Source organism: Micrasema longulum, unplaced genomic scaffold (assembly GCF_059751315.1).
Source record: "Micrasema longulum isolate JH-2025_06_02 unplaced genomic scaffold, ASM5975131v1 h1tg000570l, whole genome shotgun sequence".
NCBI lineage: Eukaryota > Metazoa > Arthropoda > Insecta > Trichoptera > Brachycentridae > Micrasema > Micrasema longulum.
Window position 1 is genome coordinate 1,688,097 of NW_028277766.1, and position 22,722 is coordinate 1,710,818.

The following is a 22,722-nucleotide window of genomic DNA, read 5'->3' on the forward strand; positions in this document are numbered from 1 at the left end:
TGCCATTTGGCAATAAGCCCGCCAATGTGCAAATAACATTATGTATAAAAAGTTAAATAAATAAATAAAAATAAATACCGAATATGAAACAGCTTAGGGAAAAAAAAATGTTAACTACTACTACCATCACACGATTTCTCCATAGGAGTAGGCAGAGAGAATGGACCGCCACACACGTCTATCCTGGCATACATTCCTAGCTTCTTCCACATTCATACATCTTGTCATATATGACCTTTGGTTCTGTCTGCTTTTGACATGGCCAGACTTAAGATTTTGGTTTATCTGATCATGCCACGTCTTCAGAAAAAACTCAGACTATTATTTACAAAACTCTCCTCAGACAGGTTATTGCATATAATGCACACGGTGCCGAATTCTGGGTTATTACTTAAAGTGATGAAAACATGGTATTAGTATTTGAAAGAAAAATATTTAAAAGATATTTGGTGCTGTCAACCAAAACGGAGTGTGGAGGAGACGGTTTAATCATGAATTAGAGCCACTGTATGGCGAACCCAACATTGCACAATTCATCAAAATAAGAAGATTACAATGGTTGGGCATGTGCACAGAATGAATGATAACCGCACCCCAAAAAATATTATTTATACCACTCCGGAAGGCAGACGAAGCAGAGGCGGACCAAAATTAAGATGGCTGGATAATGTGGAAAGTGACATTAGAGCGATTGGCCTGACGAACTGGAGAAGAGCCGCAGGGTGCAGGGAGGAATGGAGACAGATTTTGGAGGATGCCAGGGCCTACAACGGGCTGTAGCGCCACTGATGATGATGATGTATGACTGTATGTTTTCTGAATAAAATAAAATATTAAAATGGCATATCTTGGACTACCGATGTTTTTTGCATTAAAACAAAGTGCACTTCAGGTTTTTATTTCAACTTAAAAAATCATTTTTATATCGAAAGTGAGCTTCGGTTTTTTATTCACGTATAAAATAGCTTATTGACATAATTTCTGCGTTTTTAACTTCAAAACAGAACAAAGTGGACTCCATTGTTGTATCCTCTAAGGTACAGCTATGCATTGTTTTAAGAGGTGTTATGTCCTGCTTGTTCGAAAACCTTTTACAAAAAAAGTCTCACCTGTTGTTATTTTCCACTTTGTCCTTTGCAGTCACTAATTGAAATAATGAAAATTGCGCACTCTTTGTTGTTTCAAAATTACATATTCCGACAAAGTATTCCTATAAACTACTCAAACAAACGATGCTTTGTAATCAAACACAAAAGATAAAAATTCTGAAATAAAATGTCACGCTTTTACTGCATGCGAAGCTCTATATGTAGTATGTACTGTTTTATGACAATTTTAATTCAAATAGTGCCAAAGCAGATAATAAACGGGTATATTTCTATTTAAATTTATTTCAACAGAGAGGGAAAACATTTTTGAGAAAGGAACATAGAAGTCTAGGCATTTACAGGGCTTATGACCTGTCATTGGCTGGTTTAAGTAGCCATTTTACCACGCTGTGTAACATTCACCATTCTGCCTATGTTTGAACATCCACATTTCCTCAACTCTTCCATTTGTTGACTTTTGATAAGTGAAAGAGCTGAAACCTTTATCACGTGGGTGAGATTCATCCGGCTGAACCAAATCACCTACTAGGCAACGCTTGAAAACAATGTTACCATCTTTTACTTCTTCTTTTACCAGGTAGTTAATTCAACAATGTTTGAGTATATTTCTATTTAAATTGGTTGCAAAAGAGAGGGAAAACATATTTGAGTTGGTAATATAGGAGTCTACGCACTTACAGGGCTTATGACCTGTCATTGGCTGGTTTATTTTTTTATTTATTTTTATTTCACATAAAACATTTTTTTTCTTTTCTATATGAACACCTCACTGGGCATAACCCGTGTCGAGGCATTCATTTACATTATTTTTATATAAGTATTAGAACATAATAAATAAATATAACACTGTACTGATATAAACATAAAACATAAAACATAAAACATAAAACATAAAACATAAAACATAAAACATAAAACACAAAACATAAAACATAAAAAGCAACATGCAACAATAATTCCGACTTCGAATAGACTACTGTTTTGGTGAAGTGACCATCTCAAGGCAGTTTTCAGGACCCAAATCCAGAAGCCATTTTAAAAAATGTTGTTAAAACAAATAATTTAAATTTCTGTTTATTTGTATTAAATTTTAAATCAAGAGGTAGAGTTTTGTAAATTTTGGGAGCACGGTACATGTGATTCCTCTGACCAAACGATGTTGTCATTTAAGGTGGCACAAATAGTTGCCTCTTTTTTTATCTTGGTTTATAGAATGTATTATATTTACTCCCTCCGTTTAAGTAGCCACTTTACACACTGTGTAATATTCACCATTCTGCCTATGTTTGAACATCCACATTTCCTCAACTCTTCCATCTGTTGACTTTTGTGAAGTAAAAGAGCCTTGATCGTGCGGGTGAGATACATCCGGCTGAACCAATTCACCTACTAGGCAACGCCTGAAAACAACGCCAAAAATCCAGCGAGTCTGCAAGCATTTGGACATACTCTAAACATTGTTGGGAATATTTATATTTCAGTGTTGTAGAACACCGTTAATAATGAGGAAGATTGGTGGTTTTTAAATGTTTAAATTTTTAATACGAGTAGACTATCAAACTCAACCGAATTTTCAAAATTTTTGTAATTTTTGTATTTTCGAAATAGCTCCGCGTGTGACGTCGCAAGTTCTCTATGAGGAACCTCAGCCCTACGAAAATCGGATACAATTTTTTTTTCTTGCGCGCGGTGAAAATTAGAGCATTTAATTGTACGGCAAAGTTTCTTGAAAATGTACGAAAAAAATAATAAAAAACATTTTAACAAAAACACACTACTTTGAACTACGCCACTGGTTCAAATGAACCAACCAATGATATGAGACCGGTGAAGGATATCCAGTTTGCTTATCCTAAACAAACTAGTCGGAAGAACTGACAGATATTATTCTCTGACGACACACGAGGAGTTATTTCAGAAATCAAAACTTAAAAAAATCATAGCGCTGATAATACGATATTTAAAAAAAATAAAAAATAAATCTCAGTTTAATAGTCTATTAACAAATAAAAAAACACCGAACTTCCTCATTCTGCTGATTTATGAGTTGGCTTCCCGTAAACAGAAAATCTATCACAACACTATCGTTGGTTGATTCGGAAGAACTAGTGACTTCGATCAAAATAGTCCGTTTTTATTGTTTTTCACATTAATTTTCAAGAAAATTCGCCGTACAATTCAATGCTCTGATTTTTACCGCGCGTAAGAAAAAAAATTGTATCCAATTTCCCATACCACTGAACTTCCTGATAATATTTTAAGTTGCGTGCATATTTTAGTTACTCACTAAGTCTAGAACTTCGCTGGGATGCAAATTTGTTTAATTAGAGTAATCACACCCGCACCAATAATGGTTTCATTTATTTAACCTAATGAAAATCAACAGATGGATGAATTGAAGAAATACAAATGTTTAAACATACGAAGAATTATGAATGTTACATTGCGTGTAAAGTGGCCACATTAATCAGCCAATAACAGGTTGTAAGTTCTATAAATGCCTAGACACCCATATGCCTTCCCATATTATATGTTCTATATCTCTGATGTAATATGTTTATAAGATTAAATAACTTTTTTTTCCATTTTGACTAAAACACTTTTTTTTTCAATCTTTAAACTTTTTTTAACTAAACTTTTTGTGATGCAATAGGGAAATACCACTTTTTTACATTTTTAAAGTAATCGAGGTCTTTTAAATACTGTCCAGTAAAAAAAAATTTTCTGCTAATTATTAGTAGCATAAAAAATACTTTTAAATTTGTAATTTTGAATTCCCGCAAAATGGTGATTCCATTGACCACGCCCCTAATACGTCACGATTCATGTTTATTTGTTCCTGCCATTAAAATTTGTGTAGAACGATTCCATGAATCTTGACGTCACAACAACCAAGCCCAAACACGTCACGTTTTTTACTAACATATTTTTATTGAATTTCTTTTTGACATTTATGTATGAAAGCATTTCTCTGCAATAACCACATTGATTTTGAAAATACAATTAATTATTCTAATCCATTTCATATACGTTTATTGATAATCGTAGTTTGTGATATTTCCCTATTGACGCTAATTAAAAATGGCTTCAGAATTGTAACACCAGAAAAAAATATTCGATTACGAGAACCCAAATATTTATTTGAAATAAATCTGAGTAGGTATTAAATATAATCATCATCATCAAAATCTTATCTGCACCCCATTGGGCGCACCATTGTGCATAGGGCACCTCATTGCTTAAGTAATTGCAGCATATCTCGATCATCTGTTACAAAAAACACCACTTTCTTACTTTAGAAGATCGCCGTCTACTGTTGGACATGGGGGTGCTTCATGACATACTTAGTGGACGCCTTGATAGTCCGGCTCTTTTGTCGGAGTTATCATTAAATGTCCCCGGCTACCGCACCCGTCACACGTCGAGCTCTCTATTTCATCTGCCAGCAGTTCGTACGAACTATGCCCAGAACTCTCCACTTATACGTTTTGTTAGTGAATATAATTTGAACTTTCCCCTTATTGATCCATTTGATTGTAAAAAATAACATTTAAAATGCGCGTCTTAAAACATACTTTTTTGTCTTATACTTAGTTTCAATAATAAAGTCTTATTTTATCTTATTTTATTTTATTATATTTTATCTCTAATTCTTAATATTTTAAATATATTTATATTTTCGACACTTGACACTTGTGCAATATTTACACACATGTCCACCCTCATTCCAATATAACACCCACCCTCTCAAACACTTACACTCACACAAACACACTAGTATGTATTGTACGTGTATTTAATGTATTTCTGTGGATATCTGTCATTGGTTTTATTCTCTGTATATTTTATTTGTTGTATTTGTGTTACATATTTTATTGTTGATATCCCTAGTAAATAATTTTCAAAAAATTAAAAAAAGGCAAGGTAATCATTCTTATGCTTCATGTGTCAGTCTAGGAACAATAAAATATTGTAGCTATCGAGTCAAAAACACCCGTCCAAAGTTCTGGTTTTATTGTACACTCACAACTGTGTTCTTCATTCGCCTGGATACAGACATATTGTTACATTTTATCCTGTCACCGTCAAGAAAATCTGAGTGGGGTTTCCTTTTAAATTAAGTCGTCACATGGAAAGTTGAATCAGTTAGGCGTAAAAGTATTCAATAATGATATAATTAATTATAGAATTCTTATTAATGCTCTCATAACGATCACTTAGAGCTTTTAAACCGAAACCCCTGTCGAATTTACCGAACTTTTGCCCTCTGCTTCGAGAAGGTTAGTTTTTTCTCGGGAAACTTTTTATATTATATAATACTAAACATTCAAGTTTGTTATTGAAAATTCTAGATGAAAGTATTTTATTATAGAAATAAAATACTAGACTTACTTAAATCTACATTGGAAAAATAAGTTACCGCTAAATAATTAAATTCAATGGGGAATTTTAATGGTTTGTTTTGTATATTTTTATTTGATCAACCTTTGCTCCTGGCGGTAAAAAATTGTCCAGGTGTAAAATAGCTCATATATGTCTTATACGAGAATGCATTTGATGTAATTAATCACAATCGGTACATATTTAGTCACTTTTTAGTCATCATTCCATGTCCGCTCCGTAGCATATAAACTACTCGTATATCTCTTCACCACTCAAACAATGTGGGATGAAGACGGATTGGCATGGTTTAGATTGAAGTCTTATATGTTTATTGTGTTTATGAGTATATTGTATTTTACCATTATTTTATTGTCTCTGCTACATAGTTTTGTGTTATTTTTGTTCAGTTCCTTGTATATATGCTTCTTCATGTAATTGTACATGTAATACATACATGGTATGAAAGAGATAGAATGTATGGGTATTGGAGCAAAAATTGATAATTTTTCAGTAAGCTGCTTGTTGTATGCTGATGATGCAGTTTTGTTAGCAAGCAGCAAGGCTGATTTGCAGCAAATAGTCTCTAGGATGTATGATGTATGCCTGGGGAGCGAATTGGCAAAGAACGAAAGTAAGTCAAAAGTGATGGTATTTGAAAGGGATAGTGAGGTTACTGACTGCATAATAAATGTAAACAACGAATGTCTCGAGCAAGTAGAAGAATTCGTGTATCTGGGAAACATGTTTTCAAGAGATGGAAGAGTAGAAAAAGATGTTGAAAGAAGAGTGAATGCGGGCAACAAAATGAACGGAGCACAGTAATTTCTAATAAAAATATGTCAATCGAAGCTAAACTGGCAGTGCACAACGGAGCTTTAGTCCCAACACTTATGTATGGAAGTGAAACATGGAACTGGCAGAGGACGTATGAAAGCTGAGTGAACGCGGTTGAAATGCGATCTCTTAGACGAATGTGTGGGAAATCAATGTATGACAGGGTTACGAATGATGAAATCAGGCGAGAGCGTAAATCTGAGTCAAGTATAATTGATAAGATTAAGAAAGGGTCTCTGAGATGGTTTGGTCACGTAGAACGAATGGACGACGAAAGAATGGTAAAACAAGTATATATGGCGAAAATGGTCATGTCAAAAGCAGACAGAACCGAAGGGCATGTATGACAAGATGTATGAATGTGGAAGAGGCTAGGATTGTATGCCAGGATAGACGTGTGTGGCGGTCCATTCTCTCTGCCTACCTCTACGGGGAAATGGTGTGATGGTAGTAGTAGTAGTAGTAGTCATGTAATTGTTGTAATTGGCTTACGCCAAATGTAAAATAAATAAATATGGTGTCCACAAACAGCCTCCATGCATCTCTCTGATCTGCTGCCAGCAACACTGCCTACTTTGTATAGGTAAAAGTTTGGTAATATTTAAAATATCGCAAAGTCAATGTTTCAAATAAGTCCCAATAAGCCTTGTTAGGTGGTCCCTTTCAAAAGATAAATGAAATGAGTGGAGGAAAATTTATGAAGAAAAAACTACCAATAAGTGGATCAAGCAACTTTTAAGAAGCACAGACGAGGCCAAAACATTTTGGAAACATGAAACGCCTACATATGAACTAACTCAGGCTCTCTCGGGGCATGGATGCATGAGGCAATATCTGCATCGCTTTGAGCTGCGAGACGATAGTTGCTGTCCATGTGATGGCATCACTGAGCAGACTGTAGAACATCTTCTTATATACTGTCCAATGTTTGATAGGCCGAGATGGGAGCTTGAATGCAAAGTAAACACTCGGATTGCTGCAACTAATAACCTAGCTGAGCTTCTGAACTATAATGATTCACGGAGAGAGACTGTTCGATTCATTACAGGGACGATCAAGCAGGCTAAGTTATTTAATTGTGGTATCTAGCTCCTTTTGTTTTTTTTTGTGTCCAACTTTTACGGCTTTTTCATTTTTTATTATTTGTTAATGTAATATTTCTAGAGTTATTTTGTTTATTCTGATTCTGCTTTTTTTATTATTATTATCTACGGTGTCTATTGAATATAACCTAATATTATTTATATATATTCGATAAAACCTTGCATATAATTATCCATATCTCTCGGAGCGTTTTTCAGTCAATTGTCAGTCAACACGACAAGTTCATTTTTTTTATTATTCATTGCCGAAAAAAAATTATATTCAAAACTTGTTTATTTATCATAGCTGCTCCAAATTTAATTTACTCTGTCCCCATGTAGATATTTTTAATCCAAAATTTTGTGACTTCAAAAAAAAACTTTTTGAAACACTGTAAAATGAAACATTTGTCAGTTTGTAATAAGTTTATGTTCCTTTAATTATATTTATTTTATTATAATATCAGAGTTTTTAAGTCGTCAACTATATTATGAAAATCCCTCTCCTCCACTCTATTTCCTCATCCCTTAACCTTCTTACGAGCTCTTTTTTTTCTCATGTCTTATATAATATATTATTTTTCTTTTTACTGTGTAACATGTTCTTTCATTATATTTGTGAAAAACTTTAACTGGATGTATGTACTATTTTTTATATTTTGTATTCTTATATAACAACTGTTGTTTTTCCTTAGTAAATAAAATTAAAAATAAAATAAAATAACAAAAACAAGGTACAAATAATTTGCAACTAAGAAAAAAATGTTTCAAAAACTAATTTATTTATTTTTTGTTTTACAGGAGGACTGCCAGAACTACGTTCGCCTTTTAGCGATACCACATGCCGGTCAGCTTATGGCCTGTGGGACTAACGCTTTCCGGCCTGTTTGTCGTTTCTACACTGTAGAAAGTGACAATTATATGCTAGAATCTGAAAGACCCGGTACGGCCCTCTGTCCCTATGATCCGAGACAGAACTCCACGTCAGTCTTCACAGGTAAAACGAAATACAATTTTTTTATTCATACATCCACATAAGAGACATTAATGAAAGCACAAAAAGCCTTACTGAGAGTAGCCAACAAAAAGCCCTACCAATACTCTACAGACAGACTTTTTACAGAATTTTCAGTACTAGACATGAGGCAAATATACACAAAGACAATTTAAGGACACTTTTATCAAAAGCCTGACAGACATAATGACGGACAACAAATTTACGACACGATTCAAAGACAAAAAACAATACTTCTGCTCCCAAATAAAAAAAAAACAAATTACTGACAAAGACACTATAATTTTCTGGCCTAAGCCATACAACTTTTTGGGTATGGATATATTGGTAAACAAAATAAAAAACATTTTTTTTCAAAACTCTACTCCATAAATGGATTACTAAAAGGACTAGACGGAAAGCTGAGGAATATGTTTCAAAATATAATTTTAATTTCTTGAAAGTCCTTTCTCATTTTATTTATGTAGGTATCTTTTAAAATCTTTTTCCATTTCTTTAAATTTTTTAATATTTCTTTTGAATTTTTTATATTTCTTTTGAATTTTCACACCTATAATATTTTGATGTGACTTGACAATTGATGTGAAAGTATGTACTATTATGTATTAAAAAAAATACACTGATACTCTGGAACGTGCCATAAGGTCAGTGGACTGACTACATCCATAAATAATAAAAATAAAATATTAACATATTAGAACAGAGATGAAGAACATTTAAGAGAAGGTAATATAGAAGTCTAGGCATCTACGGGGCTTATGACCTGTCAATGGCTGGTTTAAGTGGCCACTTTATACACAGTGTAACATTCACCATTCTGCCCATATTTGAATATCTTATCCTTCAATTCTTTCATCTGTGAAATAATTCAATTAGATGAATCTCACCCACGTGATAAAGGTTTCAGCTCTTTTACTTCACAAAAGTCAACAGATGGAAGAGTTGAGGAAATGTGGATGTTCAAACATGGGCAGAATGGTGAATGTTACACAGTGTGTAAAGTGGCCACTGAAACCAGCCAATGACAGGTCATAAGCCCTGTAAATGTCTAGACTTCCATATTCCCGTCTCAAAAACGTTTTCCCTCTCTGTTGAAATAAATAAAAAATTATTTTAAGTTATTGAGACGCTAGTCCACATCATTATAAAAAGAATGAACAAAGACAAACATTTGATTTACATGAAACAACAAACTTACATAATTGAAACATCATCAAAGAGTTTACAACTCAAACCCCTTCCCCTAAGGAAAATCCAGTCCTGAACCCCTCTCTTCAAAACAGATTTTATCCTTGAGAGCTTAATACGCTCTTCAAAAGTATGAAGCATTCTCGGCGCGATAAAGTAGAGGTGCCTTTGGGCAAACGTCGTGCGGGTTTTGGATATTACATAATTCATATTCTCTCCTCGAGGCCTTCCTTCGGCCAGAAATGTAAAATTAGTAAAATTGTCTCCATATATCCATATCCAGCACCGTCCTGCACCAGAACAACGGTTCTGACGGATATGATAGAGGATACCAGAATACTTGGCAATAATTTCTGTGAAATTATGAGAGGATTTACGTGATGCTACACAACCCTTTCAGCCAACTATTCCATGGGTTGCAGTGGATTAAAACAGAGTTTGAAGTTTATATAATATTTTTAAAAAATCATATATCCATTAAAATACTGTTCTTCGATTCTTTTTTACGTAACGGAGGGGAAATTGAAAACATTCCAATTATACAGAAAAAGGTAATGGGATAATATTTAGAGTAAACAGGTATATTCAAATGTAGAAAGAATGCACAAATAAATTGGCTTTTTCACCCTAAAGCGACAGATAAAATGTTATGTTCCAATTTTCATTAATCAAATCAAGGGGTTGAATAAATATAATAAAATTTAAGAAACAGTACTAAGAGATACAAAATACCATATTAATATTAATAAGGAGGAAAAAAGTTTCAAAAGTCATTGTACAATGAATTACCCGAGGAAATAAAAAGCCTCAAAATGTTTAAAAGAAAACATGTAATAAATTTTATAAAATCAAATTTCAACATTAAAAATTAAATAATGACTATTTTTTTATTTTTTTTTATTTTCTTTCATTCAGGAATCATACAGTACAGTTACAAAGTTTAATATTTTACACAATTATACTTAATTCTAATGGACCAGTGAAGTTTCCATATTATAAAGCAATTATATGTAAGGTTAATTATGAAAGTATAAAAAAGAGAAGGAAAAAGAAAAACATAAATGAAAGTTGTTTGAAAATTAAAATTTAAGTGAAAAAATATATTTTAAAGTTTGTAGTTTGTAGTGAGTATTTACAAATGGAATTAATATAAAAAATGAATAAAATTTGTAAGAGTAATTAAAAATTAAGAATTGAAATAAAGAATGAAAAACATGCTCAGATGTAAAAATAAAATAAAATAGTAATAACATTTTTTTTTTCAAAATGGAAAAACATAAATATACACATATTTATTTTAAGGGATTCAAAGAAACAATGAGAAGAATCTTTAAGTGAAATATAAGACAATAAATTTAGGTCAATTTAAAAACATCTTCAAAATTAATGACACATTATAGTAAGAACTATGTAAATTTGTTGCAACAGAGAGGGGGAAAAAATGAGAAGGGAAAATGGGAGTCTGGGCATTTACAGGGCTTATGACCTGTCATTGGCTGGTTTAAGTGGCCACTTTACACACTGTGTAACATTCACCATTCTGCCTATGTTTGAATCTGTTGACTTTTGTGAAGTAAAAGAGCTGAAACCTTTATCATGCGGGTGAGATTCATCCGGCTGAACCAATTCTTAAATCAGCCAATGGCAGGTCATAAGCCCTGTAAATGCCTAGACTCCCATATTCCCTTCTTAAAAATGTTGTTCCTCTCTATTGCAACAAATTTAAATATGAACAACTCCCTAGGGAGAAAATCCAGCCAGTCTGCAAACATTTGGGCATGCTCAAAACATTGTTGAATGACTAAGTACGCTAACTAGCTGAGACAAAAGATGTCTTACCTTATAATATGTTCATACAACCCCAAATTTTTTTTTTTAATTAAAAATATATGTTCTTGATTAAAAATGTTCTTATTAAATATGATGTAAATTAAATGTTTATAAATTATTATTTGTTCTCTAAAAGCTAACATAATACAGTATAAATAAATCAAGGTAATACTTAAACCGAGGATATCATAATAATTATCATTTATCGTATCTTATTTGCATACATAATTTTTAACGATGAAAAAAAATGTAAAAAAGAAAATAAAACAAAGTAAAGAAAAAAAATTAAATTTAAAAGAAGATATCATATTATGTATAATTTAAAGAAACTAAGTACCAAAATAATAAGGTGATTTTATTGCATTTGAGTTTATTGCTAAAATTCACTTTTAAAAAAGCATTTATCTCGTGATAGTAATAAAGTTACAAAACATTTATGTAGGTTTTACCGGATCATAATTTTAATTGTTATTTTTATATTAATTTATAGATGGGGTCCTCTACTCAGGAACTGTAGCTGACTTCAGTGGGATGGATCCTATTATTTACAGAGAGCCCTTACAAACGGAACAGTATGATTCTTCAAGTCTCAATGGTGAGTTAACCTTTCTTAACACCGCTTTTTAAAATTTATTTAAACACAAAATGTTCTTCTTCCTCTTTATCGAGATCTGTTGATCCGTTCTGGCAGAAAACTGCTTATCTCGGGACGTCCAGAGTCTTCTTCTTGCTATACTCCATCGCGCAACATCTCCGGTGCCACGGGACCGCGATTACAAACACTATCTTCAACGATGCATATCGAGACGGTATTAAGTAAAATCAATATGTTTATACGTTTAGTACTACTAAAACATCATTATACGTGGAGAGCGTATTACTTATTTTATTTATTAGGGATATCAACAGTAATACATGTAAAAAAATATAACAAATAAAATATAGTGAGAATAAAACCAATGACAGATATCCACAGAAATACATAAAATACTCGTACAATACATGCTAGTGTGTTTGTGTGAGTGTAAGTGTGTGAGATGGTGGGTAAGTGGGTGTTATAATAGAATGAGGGTGGATATGTGTGTAAATATTATTGCACACGTGACAAAAACATAAAAATATATGAAATTTTCAGAATTGGAGATAAAATAAGATTTCATTATAGAAACTAAGTATAAGACAAAAAAAAATGTTTTAAAACGCGCATTTTAAATGTTAATTTGTTACAATCAAGCGGATCAATAAAGGAAAAGTTCAAATTATATTCACGAGCTAAACGTATAAGTGGAGAGTTCTGGGCATAGTTTGTACGAACTGCTGGCACATGAAATAGAAAGCTTGACGTGTGACGGGTGCGGAAGCCAGGGATATTTAATGATAACTCCGACATAAGAGCCGGACTATCAAGGCGTCCACTAAGTATGTCATGTAGGACCCCCATGTCAAATAGTAGACGGCGATCTTCTAAACTAAGCAAATGGTGCTTTTTGCAGGAAGACATATAATTGAGAACGGTATTCCTGCATCTCCTGTTAAGACGTCTAAGAAATGTCCATTGAATTTTCTCGAACCTTTCTTTATGTGTGACCTATTGTGGAGACCAAACAGAAGAGGCATACTCGAGCAAACTGCGAACATAAGCAAAGTAGACCATTTTAATACACGCGATATCTTTAAATACCTGACATGTACGAAGTACAAAAATTATGATCATGTTTGAAATTATTATTATTAAAGTTAAAACTAAAACATTATATTCGTTGATAAATGTATTAAAAGCTCGGTGTGTGACTTTTAAACGTTTATTTGTTGTGCTGGTCTGTTTTTAAGCCAGCCATTGCTATTTACCAAAGTCGGGGCGTTATGTTTGCAATTTATTATTTTTTATGCGTTTTCCTGTACTATAAACATAACGATGTCTACCTCAAATGGCGCAATTAGAGCTAGCATAAATGAACTCTCATTTTTTAGGTCAAAAGCCGCTCTCCATGTTGGATTTCCCGGGTGAAAAGTCGTGTTTGTGTGTCTATGGCGCTCGAAATTTAAAACAAACTTCAATAGAGGCGTTCATTTTGCGAAATTATTCCAATTACTTGAGTTAAAAACTGACGGAAAAATTTTCCAACCTATCGCAAAATAATAATTAATATCCTAAACCTGAATATTCGTAAGCGCATCAAACTTTTTCCCTCTCATGGCGTAGTGGAAAACGCCTTTGAGTAAAATGAACCCCAACAAAGATCATATATCCTAATTTATGTATTGTTTAATGAAGCATGTAAATTGAAATATTATTTGTATTCTTCATACAAAAAAAAACCGTTTTGTGGTCGCGTACTCACGGATCAGAGGTTTGAGGTTCAAACCGCAGTCTATCACAACTTCATACCCATTTCCTAATAATTATGTAGTTATTTACAACTCGTTTGTAAATGGCCCCCAAAATTGAAATATTTTAGTAAATCACTTATGATTCTTGAAGTTCTTAAACTTTAGAATGCTCAGACTATTTTCAATTTCAAATTTATGTATCTGTAGTAATTCTTTATTTCTGTATAATTTTTATTATTATTTGTACATTAATACTGTCTTTATTAAAACTTTTTGTTAAGTGACATATCGAAAAACTGCTCGATGAATGTGCTCGTACAACAAAAACAGCTATAAAAAAACGTATTATATTATTAACTCATTCTTCGATGGTTGAAAATTGCCAACAATGCCTTGTCTTTCTGGAACAGTTTTATGCATCTTAATGAGGTAGTTCAGTGCAACGATAAATTAATATGATACGTTTAAGAAGTGGGGACAGCCTAGTAGCCCAGTTTTTACTGACATTTATTTTTTATTAATGAACTGGAGAATGAAATATTTTCAAGTAATTCTCCTCTTCTCAAACGTATCATATTATGGCGACGGTATGTGGACGACGTTTTTTGTCTCTTTACAGGAACCGGCCGAGAACTTCAGACATTCCTTAACTTCCTAAATGCATTATGTTTAGAAATAAAATTTACTTTAGAAAAAGAAAAATATTACAAATTGAACGTTCTTGACTTGTCTTGAATAATAAAAAAATACGAAAAATTCTATATCTACCGTAAATCAATATATACAGGCACGATTATTCATAATTCCTCAAATCATCCAATTGCCCGTAAACATTTCGCATTCCATTCAATGATACATAGGTTAACTAACGTTCCACTTGATGATACTAATTTTTTTACTTCGAAAGAACTTCATACAATATAACAGATTGCTAATAATAATGGATATAATGAGAACTTAATTGATAAAATATTAAATCAAAAACAAAAACGCAAACTTATAAATAAATATTTATATTCTACTCTCACATTAAATAAAGCTCACCCACCTAAATGATGGAGGCGGATTCTTTTTATAAATGACAATTTTTCTAAAAAAATATCTAATTCTAAGGATTATGCGTCGCGAAACGTAAATATTTTGACATTTAATATCAGGTGTTCGCGGATGTTGTTTTGTGATTGGGAATACGATAAACAACCATGGTGAGAAGTTGTTATCACGTCGCTTATTAGTACGTCGATAATTATTTGTGCTTGAGCTACAGGAAGGCTACGTCACAGCCAACACTATATAATATTCATATTTCATCCCTTGTTATTTGCGTTTCAGCTCCTGATTTTGTGAGTTCCATGACCCGGGGGGATTACGTATACTTCTTCTTCCGAGAGACAGCTGTTGAGTACATCAACTGTGGCAAGGTGAGTGCCTACTCCTATCAATATCACTTTACACCTGGATGTGTTCCTCCTATCGATTTCATACTCGTACAAACCATCGCCCTCGCATCCATACAAATAGACGGATCACATCAAAGAAATACCAAGCGCGTATTGTGGACTCGCTTTACGTAACGTTATAATAATATAACATATTTTAATATTATATTACTTCATTATAAGATAAATTACATTTAAATTACTGGTGTTTCTACCGTGGACGATCTGGGTATTTTATTCGATTAAAATATATTTATATATTTATTTATACATCAACCGTTCAAAGAACCTTTAAAAAAAATACAGATATAATCACAGCAGTGCACAATAAACATGTAGTACATATTATGATATAATAGAATTATTAAAACTAAAAAAAATTGTGAACATATTATGCAAAAAACAAAAAGTAAAAAAGAAACATAACATCTCTAAATAAAAGATAACAAAACCATGAGAAAATATTATGTTCTAAATATAAATATAACACAGTAAATGTGAGAATAACTAGATTATAATAATTTTAAAAAATTTATGTTTTTTGAGCAATTAAAAAAAAAAACTAAATAATACCTTTATTTAGTGAAATCATCATCATCAGTTGGTTCGAAGAAGTTGCCATTTGGCAATAAAACCACTAATGTACCATTTAAATTATGTCTAACATGCTAAATAATTAAATAAAAAATCACGTATTCCAAGAAACAAAATTAAATTAATTATATATTTTAAAATAAATCCATTCTTTTTCTTATAAATAACGAGTGAGAATTCGTTTTAATTCATGAACAGAATTTGTATTGAAAATGTCGAATATTTGTTCTAATTCATTTCCATACCTATGTTTTTTGGGTATAGGTTTTAATTTAATGATCTCATATTTAAAATATTTAACAAAGCTCTAAAACTGTTGGACTTTAATCCGAGAACCGAAAAAGATTTTAATGAAACAAATACTTTAAAATGTTTTTTTTTATTCGAGATTTATTTATAAACCCTTACTGATTACATTAATTTAACAAAATATTTTTCTCATATTCTATTGTTAATTAAAATTATTTTTAACATCTTTTGTAAGTGTTGTCAGAATCTTTTGTTTAGTTTTGTCTGCTAGTTTAGTGTATAATTTCAGTCCCTGGTTTGTTAGTCCCGACTGCTCTCGTCTCGTTTTAGAATGTTGTATAGACATGTTTTTATATGATATTGTTCTGATATTCTCGTTTGTTTTTTCGTCTATCGGTGGCTAATTGAAACCTTCCTACCATTAGTGATCTATGGTACAATTTTGTGTTTTGAGATAATCAAATAAAACATTACCTTATGCTTAATATACTTTATTTAATTTATATTTAAAATACAATGATTTCAGGAACCTCTCAAAATACGCGTTAGTTTCGGTAATCACTTCTCCGTTTGAGGTGAATCTTTTTCCTGCGAGCCATTTTTTCAAGTTTGGAAACAGGAAAAAGTCACTAGGAGCTAAATCTGGACTATTAGGTGGATGATCAACCATTTATAAGTGTATTTCACGTAATTTTAGCATCGTATCAAATGCTGTGTGAACCGGTGCGTTGTCTTGATGAAAGAGCACTATTTTCTTCTTTAAATGTGGTCGTTTTTCCTTGATTGCATCACTCAATTGATCCAATAATGCACGATAATTCTTTCCTGTGATTGTGAATCATTTTTCAAAATAATTGATGAGCAATATTCCGAGTGCATCCCAAAATACAGTGGCCATAACCTTGCCAGCCGATTTCACTGCCTTTGCCTTCTTCGGAGCACTTCCACCAGCTTCCACCCATTGCTTCGATTGATTTTTGGTTTCAGGTGTATAATGGTGCACCCACGTTTTATCAATAGTTATTAATCGATGCCAAAAATCAACAGGATTACGCTTTATCATGTCCAAACACTGCTGTGAAGTGGTCTCTCGAACTCGTTTTTGTTCGACACTGAGCAAACGCGGCACCCATCTTGCCGATACCTTTTTCATATGCAAATATTTATGCAAAATGTTGAACACACGTTTATATAAAATGTTTACCATTTCACGCAACTTTACTTGGTAATCATTCATAACTGCATCGAGGATTTTCTTGATATTTTCTTCAGTAACCACCTCTTTTGGCCTTCCTGTTGATGGTATTTTTGCAGTGCTTGTTCGGCCACGTTTAAATTCAGCAATCCAATATTTTACCATGTAATCTGACGGAACAGACTCACCGCAATGTTTATCGAGCTTTTCTTTTGTCTCTTTTGCCGTTTTCTCTTTCAAATAATAGTGTTTAATCACTGCACAAAATTCGCTTTTTTCCATTTTTCAAGAAACACAAAAGTTCTTTACTTCAAACGACTACAACAAATAATTTAATCGATGAATTTGGGTGACATTATCACAGCTGCCGTTTGAAAGATCGCAATTTGTAAAAAATAAATCTTTTTTTGTGTTTGTACTGCCATCTAGCGCTAGGTAGCTTCATTATCAATCCGCCCTCGTATGATGTATATGCATTCACAACTCAATACTGCCCAAATGTAACATACGAGTAGGTCATTAATGGTGGGAAGCAGTGGCGTCTTTGATACCAAATTTCTAGTGAAGCTCAGATTTTAAGGATAAGTATAATATGCGTAAATGTTATGTAGGTATAACACAGTACGGACCATGTTTGTAGGCATCTTTGAGCATTTTTATATTGGTTGCTAGTTTTTTATCTTAATAATGTGTTGATTTAAAGCGAATGAAAATACATATTAGGTACTGGTAAATAGCAATGATTTCTTAGTGAGGCTCAGCCTCACTTGCTTCATATACTCCTTTGGGAAGGCTTCAATTTACGAATAAATTTTAAGGATTCTAGTTGAAAGAGTTCTTTAGTTTCTGTTAGATATGGAATGTCATATACCAACTTGAATATTTTATTTTGCTGTCTTCGTGGTCTATTTACGTCATTTTGATTTCCTATTTCCCAAAGTAGTTGCAAATCATGTTTTATGTAATATGTTTTTACATAGGCTTTATAAATTAGAATTTTTTCCGTTTTCGGAACAAAGTTTTTGATTTTTTTATGAAGACTCGTCGCAACGTCGCAAATTTCGCCACTTTACTAATTAAATTACTGATGATATGCATTGTCCATGTCAATTGTCTATCTATTTATTTGTTTATTTTATCATTTATGTAAGCATCTAGTTTATGTCATTGTTTTCTAGATTCAAAATGGATAAAAATAAAATTTTCAAGCTTGTGTTTGTTAGTTTGAGTTTTATGGAATTTTTCAATGTACTCATATCTGTACACATCTCTGGTTGGGAGTCGATTAAATTATAATTCACCACCAACATGGTCACCGTTTTATAACTTACTCAGAGTCTCAAGAGATAATTAAAAAGGGTATATTAATTTTATGGTATCCCTAAAGATCCAATAAATTATGACAACTCTAAAATTAAGTAAATTACACGAACGAAGAACAGCAACCGATCTAATTACTTTGTAAAATAATAAAACCAGTATTTTTGATACCCGTGTTTTATTGGCGTTGGCTTTATTATTTGTACCGTGTAGGTTGAGTAAAAAGCAGGCTAGCCAACCAAAATATTATTATTTTCAAGTCCATGGTTTATACTGCAGAATAAGATTTGCACAGTATTTTTTAAATATTATTATAAACTTTTTTTACGTTGATGCAATTAATAAGGAAACATTACTTTTTTTACAATTTAAATTAATAATGATCTATGAAATACTGTCGAGTAAAATAATAAAAAAATATATACTACTTATATAAATACGCGTATAATTCATATCATTAATTGTAGTGTAGTGCTTTCACACTTATATATTCCGCAGACAGATATTCCTTATAAGCAGCGTAAAAAATATTTTTAAATACATCATTTTTAATTCCCTTGAAAATGTTCCATTGCATTGGCTACGCCCCTAATACGTCACGATTCGTGTAAACTTTGAACTTTGTTTGTGACCGTTTAAATTCAAATAGAACATCGTCACGAATTTTGGCGTCAAAATTATCAAGGCCAAACATGTCGCGTTTTCGCAGGGACATATTTTTGAAAAAAAACATTTTTAAAGTTATGTATGCAAACATTTCTTCACAATATTCATATCGATTTTGCAAATACAATTATTTTTTCTAAATCCATTTTATATATTTTTATTGGTATTTATAGTATTTGATATTTCCCTATGATGAATTTTAATCTATATTTTAATAATCAACTTGATCATTACCTTCCCATAGAATGGTTTTTCATTGGTGTCATTATTCCCTTGTTATACATAATTAATTTTCAGGTAACAAAATGAATACATAATTTTTTACACTTATTTACTTATAAACTTGTATAAACCACTTTAACTTTTGAGTTATACGTCGACCGATTTCGAGGCTACTTCCTCATCATCAGGACTTGAACTGACTTAGAATTACTCGCGTACCTATTTATATTATAAAATATTGTAAGTAAGAAACAGAAGAATGAAAGAAGCCGAGAGCAAAAGGATAGTGTGAATCATAACAGGAATATTTTTAAAAGTGGACTCGAAGTTAAATTTAATGAATATTTAGTATGGAGAGTTTTTGGTCAATGGTTTTACTTATTTTTTATCTTTCTAGATTGTCTAAACGAATATAATTTTTCATCACCATTCCCTTTCCGCATCTAATGGTGCATAGGGCGCTGCATTGGTACACCAATCGCCGCGTATCTAGATCATTTTTATTACATGATGATCAGTCTTACGCTTCAGGTACCAGTCCAGGGACTATGAAATATTCTAGTGTGAAAACACCCTTTTAAATAAATATTTCATATCAACCATGTCGGGAATCGAATCTGAGACCTCTTGTATGGTAGACACCCGCGCTGACCATTACACCACGAGGCCGACATACCATTTTTAATTATTATAATAATAATAATTATGGATAACTTATTTAGCGCCATTTTCGTAATATAATACCTCAAGGGCGCTTTACAAAGTGATTATATAAAGATATAAATTTAATTTTAACTTTTTAATTTAAGAAAAATAATGTACTTTGTCACCACATGCTAAGAATTTATTCAAATAATTTAGAGAACAAGTGGGTTTTAAGTTTCTTTCGAAACATCACTTCACTCTCACAGATTCGGACTTCTGCTGGGAGAGTATTCCTCGCCGTAGGGCCTGCGACCGCAAATTCACGTTCGCCAAATTTAATCTTATTTAATTTAATTTAATTTAAGAGATAATCACCGCGATCTAAGCGTAAGACGTCTGGCAGCTAGTTCATCTGGAATGCAGAGTTCCCTTAGATATTCTGGAGCAGAGTTGTGCAGTGACTTATACATAAGCCAACAGAGTTTGTATTCCACCCTCTGTGGAAAACGTAGCCAGTGCAATTCCCGAAGTAGTGGAGTGATATGACTGAACTTAGAGATTTCAAAAACAAGTCTCGCTGCGGCATTCAATACAGACTGTACGCGAGTCATTTTATTCATAATATGTAAAACTTCTTCACCCGTTTCTTGATTAAAATTATGGTTTTCGGATAAACTATAAGATGATTTGCAAATTCTGTCAAGTTATTATTACTGAGACATTTTATAATATGTTTTTTTTTAATTTACTTGAAGTTTTTTCTAATACAGAAAATTGGGCAATTTAAACAATTTAATGTATAAATGTGTAACTCAAAAGTTAAAGTGGTTTATACAAGTTAAAAAATAAATAACTGTAAAATGTCGTACTATAAAGTGAAAAAGTTATTGAAATCGGAAATACATTATGTTTTTAGTCGACTGTAAATTTTGCCCCGTATTAAATTGCCAATTATATTTTGTTGGTTGATAAATTTAATAACTGTGTATAAAATCTCTCTTTTATATATGATAAGATCTGAAAAATAACGTTATTTCTCATATATTCGGTTGAGGAAAATAACCACTACATCCAATTTCCCTGAATTTTCCGTAAACGGGTCGACCAGATTTCAGGAGTCTATACTAATATGGTGGTTCACGGACTTGCTCCCTTTAAATATCCTGGAATTCTCCACAATTTACCTCGCTTCTGCAAACCCTCGTCTCGGACGAAAGAGAAAACTAGTGGTACGCTATTTTGAAATATTTTAAAATTTCAAGTACAGTATTTTTTTCATGCTTTTCTTCATCCGCCATAAAAACAGGTCAAGATAATAATATTATTTCCTCCCTTTAATGACGGAATTTTCCGAGATGTAAGTTTTGAATATTAATTCATTCTGTAAAAAATATAATGTTTTACATTTATTTAAGACTACAAATTAATCTTAATATGTTGCAACAGAGAGTGAAAACATTTTTAAGAAGGGAATATGGGAGTCTAGGCATTTACAGGGCTTAGGACATTATTATTGACTGGTTTAAGTGGCCACTTCACACACTGTGCAACATTCATCATTCTGCCTATGTTTAAACATCCACATTTCCCCAACTCTTCCATCTGTTGACTTTTATGAAGTAAAAGTTTATGTGTATGTCTGTATGTATATGAAACAAAATGTGTATCCGAATAAGTTTATATTTTGTTTGTCTGTGCTCTATATTAATTTGTTAAGTATTATAATATATTAAAATGTAATTGCCTAGCTTGGAACGGGGTATGTACCCTTGTTAGCTGGGCAAAGTGAATATGGAATTGTATTTTGATAATAAGTGTGAATAAATAAATAAATAAATAAATAAATAAAAGAGCTGAAACCTTTATCGGGTGGGTGAGATTCATCCGGTTAAACCAATTCACTACTAGGCAACGTCTGAAAACATTCTTATTTTACCATTTAGTTCAATCAAGGATGTTTTGTGTGTGTCCAAATGTTTTTAGACTGGCTGGATTTCCAACCTAGGGAGTTATTTTGATCTTAATTTATCGCAACAGAGAGGGAAAACGTTTTTGAGAAAGGAATATGAATGTCTAAGCAGAAATTCAGCATGTCTACAAACATTTGGATTAACAAATTAATGTTTAAACCCCTCTTTTCAATTCCGTTTTTTTACTGCCGCATCGTTTGACGTTTCTCACAAAAAAATATAATCCACATACAATTCATTGCTGCTCATTGATTTTTACATATCTACCTAATTTTTACTAAAAAATGCTTACGTTAATACTACGAGAACATTTTTTTTTTCTTCAATGTTTAACGATTTTTACATTATTAACTATTCAAATACTTTTGGGATTGTCGTTTACATTGATTTGATGGTTAGGCGGTGGCAGATAAATTAACAGGTATTTAAACATAGTTTTTTTGTCACCCTCTCGCAGATGCCTCCCCGATACTATGCGAAAAAGACAACTGCACGTCAGACTGGTTATTCCTAACTAAAATCCAACTCAACCGAATTTCTTGTATTTTTTAGGAAAAGTATCAGAACGAAATGTTTTATGTTAGCACCTTTTCTACTTTTCGAAATTATTTATCATAATATTTGTATACTGTACGTCCGAAGACTGCAGA

General features: G+C 32.2%; 1 protein-coding gene across 2 annotated transcripts in view; it reads left to right on the forward strand.

Moving 5' to 3' along the window:
* The window catches only part of Sema1a (semaphorin 1a), a 154,784-nt gene that overhangs the window by 108,301 nt on the left and 23,761 nt on the right, over positions 1–22,722 (forward strand). For both annotated transcript variants that reach the window (XM_088228216.1, XM_088228217.1), the window contains exons 3-5: positions 8,210–8,405; positions 11,932–12,036; positions 15,105–15,193. In XM_088228216.1, coding sequence (XP_088084342.1) covers positions 8,210–8,405; positions 11,932–12,036; positions 15,105–15,193 — 390 coding nt within the window. The remainder of the gene's footprint in view (positions 1–8,209; positions 8,406–11,931; positions 12,037–15,104; positions 15,194–22,722) is intronic.